The following is a 6,000-nucleotide window of genomic DNA, read 5'->3' as shown; positions in this document are numbered from 1 at the left end:
AAGATTTGTGGATGAGGAAAGTGAGAGTGAAGGACTAGAGGGCAGTGGAACTGATTCAGATAGGGAAGATGCTGTGAGAGGCGGGTGGGACCTGATATTCAGCCGGGAATGACTAAAACAGTAAATAAACACAAGACATATATATACTCTATTAGCCACAACACAACCAGGCTTATATTTAATATGCCACAAATTAATCCCGCATAACAAACACCTCCCCCCTCCCGTCCATATAACCCGCCAATACAAATCAAACACCCGCACAACACACTCAATCCCACAGCACAAAGTACCGTTCACCTCCACAAAGTTCATACAGCACATATATTTCCCCAAAGTTACGTACGTGACATGCACATAGCGGCACGCACGTACGGGCAAGCGATCAAATGTTTGGAAGCCGCAGCTGCGTACTCACGGTAGCGCGTATCCAACTCAAAGTCCTCCTGGTAAGAGTCTCTGTTGTCCCAGTTTTCCACAAGCCAATGGTAAAGCTTGACTGTCATATTTCGGGAATGTAAACAATGAAACACCGGCTTCGTGTTTGTGTTGCTGCAGCCGGCCGCTAATACACCGCTTCCCACCTACAGCTTTCTTCTTTGCTGTCTTCATTGTTCATTGAACAAATTGCAAAAGATTCACCAGCACAGATGTCCAGAATATTGTGGAATTTTGCGATGAAAACAGACGACTTAATAGCTGGCCACAATGCTGTCCCAAAATGTCCTCTACAATCCGTGACATCACGCGCAAACGTCATCACACCGAGACGTTTTCAGCAGGATATTTCACGGGAAATTTAAAATTGCACTTTACTAATCTTACTCGGCCGTATTGGCATGTGGTTGCAATGTTAAGATTTCATCATTGATATATAAACTATCAGACTGCGTGGTCGGTAGTAGTGGGTTTCAGTAGGCCTTTAACTGCAATAAGAAACATGTTTAATGTACCCCTAATATTTTTGTTAAAATGAAGCCAATAATGCTATTTTTTTTTGTGGTCCCCCTTTATTTAGAAAAGTACCGAAAAGTATCGAAATAATTTTAGTACCGGTACCAAAAATATTGGTATCGTTACAACACTACACCCTGTCATTTAATATTTGACATTTGACATGCGCTAATTCATGCAAAACGGGGTTGCGGACGGGACCGCTTGATCTTCATACAACGTGGGGTGGCCTATGCTGATGATGCATTTTCTATTTCACCCTCAAAATTTACTCCAAAGATGGTGTGATGTTCACAAAAAGGTGTATAAGCCATCAATACGACAGCTTATTTTCTGGTTACAGTACAGCCTTCAGAGCTGTGAGGGGAAACGGCGGTTCTACATTTAGGACTTCCTGTCTGGCTGGCAGACTGCACAAGGGTGAAGTCAAGGTTGTCATCGTTGTTGTCTGTCCTCATTAGGCTTTTAAAGAAGAAAAAAAGAAAAAAACTCCAGGCTAGAAAACGAGAGGCTCCTCTTGTGCGCCGCTGGAGCAAGCTAGCGGATGGATTTTCAAGAGGTTATGAAAAAGAGGAATTGTATTATTGTGGGGGCGGAAACACTAAACACGTTTTCCTCTCTCCCGTGTCGCCGGGAAAGGGAATAATTGGTTAGAGGGCTCGTGTTTGTATGTGTGTGAGATTAAAAGCAACAGGAATCAATTTAGGGAGAATGGTGATGCCATAAACTGGATTTAAATGAGCTTCTCCATTCGGAAGAATGCAAACTTTAAGGCAAATAGGAGCACAATTGAATTGTGTTTGCTGAAGAGGTGATGACAATTGGCGGTGCTTGTTTTCTCAGGGACCGAAGGTGGATTTTTTTTCCCCCCCTCTAATGATAGGAAGTCAGTGCTCAAATGAACGCACATAGAAGAGAATATTTTTTTCATTGACTCCATTAACCGATAGTTATCGTTCCCCGGCGGTGTCTTGAGAGTTTTTACAGACAAAGCAGTCAGCAGTGTCTTTCATTAAAGGAGATGACAGGATGTGCTGCACGCCAAGGTTGTCACGTGACGCCAATGTTGGTCTGGTGGCGAGCTGCAGGCAGGCGGGGGGGGGGGGGGGGGGGGAGAGGGATAGGGCTGGGCTTTTTTTCTCTGGCTGCCCAGCTCCAGGGCAGGTGTCTGCAGGCTCACGGCCAAAGCCAAGGTTAGCACACAGCCAAGGACGGGGAAATGCCGGATTACCGCGTAAATCAGCGAACATATACAGTGAAAGGGTGCAAGTCGTGGAGCCGTTGGATGCACACTGATGGATTCCGATCGCGTGACACCCCCGCGGCGCCAGAGTTTTAAGCTGTAATGATGGGGAAGTTGTTGCGGAACACTGAACCTCTTTAACGACTTGACAGTGAACAATGTGCTCCCCGATGCACTGCTGAAACCAAACATTAAGTCCTGGGTGGACATTGTTGTCTTGGAGGTTTTTAGAGGTAGACCTGGAGAGGTTTGTTAAGTTTATGAGAGCTCTAATTTAAAAGCAGTGACAGCTTTAGAGATGGCCACAGGTACGATCGAATGCAGGGTAAGTAAGGGGAAACACAGTAAATGCTGTAGTTCTGCGATTCTTAAAGGCCTACTGAAAGCCACTACTACCGACCACGCAGTCTGATAGTTTATATATCAATGATGAAATCTTAACATTGCAACACATGCCAATACGGCCGGGTTAGATTAGTAAAGCGCAATTTTAAATTTCCAGCGAAATATCCTGCTGAAAACGTCTCGGTATGATGACGTCACGGATTGTAGCGGACATTTTGGGACACCATTTAGCTATTAAGTCGTCTGTATTATGCTCTGGGACTATTTTGCTGCCAATGGAACTGGTGCTTTACAGAGAGTAAATGGGACAATGAAAAAGGAGGATTACCTCCAAATTCTTCAGAACAACCTAAAATCATCAGCCCGGAGGTTGGGTCTTAAGCGCAGTTGGGTGTTCCGACAGGACAATGACCCCAAACACACGTCAAAAGTGGTAAAGGAATGGCTAAATCAGGCTGGAATTAAGGTTTTAGAATGGCCTTCTCAAAGTCCTGACTTAAACGTGTGGACAATGCTGAAGAAACAAGTCCATGTAAGAAAACCAACACATTTAGCTGAGCTGCACCCATTTTGTCAAGAGGAGTGGTCAAAAATTCAACCAGAAGCTTGCCAGAAGCTTGTGGGTGACTACCAAAAGTGCCTTATTGCAGTGAAACTTGCCAAGGGACATGTAACCAAATATTAACATTGCTGTATGTATACTTTTGACCTAGCAGATTTGGTCACATTTTCAGTAGACCCATAATAAATTCATAAAATAACCAAACTTCAGGAATGTTTTTTGTGACCAAAAAGTATGTGCTCCAATCACTCTATCACAAAAAAATAAGAGTTGTAGAAATTATTGGAAACTCAAGACAGCCATGACATTATGTTCTTTACAAGTGTATGTACTTCTTCTGACCACGACTCTATATATGTTTTTAGTCTTTCATCCACACGGAAATGTAGGTTTTTATCCTGAAAGGCCTGGGTGGAGTTTTTTTATGTTTGTTTTTTTTCCCAGCTTCAGCGCTTGTTTGTGAAATGTAGCTTTTCAGCTTGTGTTGTGGTTTTTTTAAACCTTATTTAACAAAATAACATCACTAATAAAGTTATGGACTTCCAGTATGGGTGCAGGTTTTATTTTGTGTGGCTTATAACACGCATGGGGCCATCAACAAAAAAAACATTAATGATCTTTCCTAGGCTCTGTCTCAATGTGCGCTGTAAAGATTATGTACATGTCATTGTACATCTAATACGTTACCTAATTGTTGAACAGAAGCGTGACCAAGTCAGCTGTCTCTGCCTCTGATAGAACAAAATAAACATGGCTTCTGGTGAAAGTGCTTTTATGTGGATGGATGGTAATTTTTTTAACACTGGAGTAGGGGTAATGTGTTTTTTTTTTAAATTATCGGTGCTTGTATGGACATGGCCTGAAAATGCAAAATGTTGGATTGAAACAGGGAGTAGCTTGCTTTCTAAAAAAAAGAGATAGACGTATACAGTTGGGAAAGGATTCATATGGCCCCATTCCTGGGTGGATCATTTTGCAATGCAGTCTGCTGAAAATGATGGAAAGTGCCACTCGACATAGCAACTGATGCTGCTGTTTGAATTGTCACAAAACACAACATACGATATGCCACACTCTACTGCCATTTGGGGGATAATCCAATCCAATCCAATCCACTTTAATTATATAGCACATTCAAACAACAAAAAAGTTTCCAAAGTGCTGCACAACAATATTAAAAACAATATTCAAATATTATCCCTAGCTCCACCAATGATTGAATAAAAACAAAAAATAAATAAATATAAAACCAATATAAAAGCAATATAAAAATAAATATGATTAAAAACTATTTCAAAGGGTAAAGTGGATAGTGCACTGCCCAATTTGTCATGTTTCACGAGTCAGTTTAACTGCGACAAACAGGACCATATAAATACCCTTCCGACTATAAAATTAAAAAAATTCACTCACATTTATTTTAGTTAAATTTTGTTTAACTCCATCCAAGTGATCTTTTAGTTAAATGTGGTCATCAAAGTTTTGCTTACCTTTGTACAGTACATCAAAGTTTTGCTTACCTTTGTACAGTACTTTCCATGTTAATTGAAATAGTCAGGGACCAGACCCCTTCATCATCATCATCATTTATTTGTATTCCTTTCATGAAAATGCATATATACTGTACAAGCCACGTACAGTTGACACTTCAGATGGAAGAATACTACCGTATTTTTCGGACTATAAGTCGCAGTTTTTTCATAGTTTGGCCGGGGGTGCGACTTATACTCAGGAGCGACTTATGTGTGAAATTATTAACACATTACCGTAAAATATCAAATAATATTATTTAGCTCATTTACGTAAGAGACTAGACGTATAAGATTTCATGGGATTTAGCGATTAGGAGTGACAGATTGTTTGGTAAACATATAGCATGTTCTATATGTTATAGTTATTTGAATGACTCTTACCATAATATGTTACGTTAACATACCAGGCACGTTCTCAGTTGGTTATTTATGCCTCATATAATGTACACTTATTCAGTCTGTTGTTCACTATTCTTTATTTATTTTAAATTGCCTTTCAAATGTCTATTCTTGGTGTTGGCTTTTATCAAATAAATGTCCCCAAAAAATGTGACTTATACTCCAGTGTGACTTATATATGTTGTTTTCCTTCTTTATTATGCATTTTCGGCCTGTGCGACTTATACTCCGGAGCGACTTATACTCCGAAAAATGCGGTATTCTTATATTTATCTGCCCCCTTTTTAACACAGATGATTTTAGATGACTTTATCACTGTTCCCTCCACCAACACCCAAACTCCAACATACTTTTTAATTTTCATTTAAGCATTTTCACAATGACACGTCCAATCAAAATCAAAAATCAGTTTGATATAATTCCAGTTGTCTCTTTTTGTAATCCCTTAAATCTGTGTTAAACATTGTGAGAACAGTTTGCACAATACCATTTTCTGTTTGGCCTCGTTCACAATGCAGGCCAATTTCAATTTGTTTGCCCATATGCTACCTGACTTTTTCATATTAGTGTGAACAGTGCAATTCCGATTACTTTGTATGTGTACCGTACTTTTCGGAGTATAAGTCGCACTGGTGTATAAGTCGCATTTTTTGGGGAAATGTATTTGATAAAACCCAACACCAAGAATAGACATTTGAAAGGCAATTTCAAATAAATAAAGAATAGTGAACAACAGGCTGAATAAGTGTACATTATATGACGCATAAATAACCAACTGAGAACGTGCCTGGTATGTTAACGTAACATATTATGGTAAGAGTCATTCAAATAACTATAACATATAGAACATGCTATACGTTTACCAAACAATCTGTCACTCCTAATCGCTAAATCCCATGAAATCTTATACGTCTACTCTCTTACGTGAATGAGCTAAATAACATTATTTGATATTTTACGGTAAT

General features: G+C 39.8%; 2 protein-coding genes across 2 annotated transcripts in view; one reads left to right on the top strand and one right to left on the bottom strand.

Moving 5' to 3' along the window:
- Positions 1-1,412, bottom strand: part of LOC133648076 (glutamate receptor 3-like) — a 106,974-nt gene extending 105,562 nt beyond the window's left edge. Inside the window, exon 1 of the mRNA XM_062043855.1 lies at positions 1,296-1,412. Coding sequence (XP_061899839.1) covers positions 1,296-1,412 — 117 coding nt within the window. The remainder of the gene's footprint in view (positions 1-1,295) is intronic.
- The window catches only part of LOC133649042 (glutamate receptor 3-like), a 540,266-nt gene that overhangs the window by 452,403 nt on the left and 81,863 nt on the right, over positions 1-6,000 (top strand). The gene's annotated exons all lie outside the window — the stretch shown is intronic.

This window comes from Entelurus aequoreus, linkage group LG04, assembly GCF_033978785.1.
Source record: "Entelurus aequoreus isolate RoL-2023_Sb linkage group LG04, RoL_Eaeq_v1.1, whole genome shotgun sequence".
Taxonomy (NCBI): domain Eukaryota; kingdom Metazoa; phylum Chordata; class Actinopteri; order Syngnathiformes; family Syngnathidae; genus Entelurus; species Entelurus aequoreus.
This window is presented reverse-complemented; position numbering and strand designations above follow the sequence as displayed.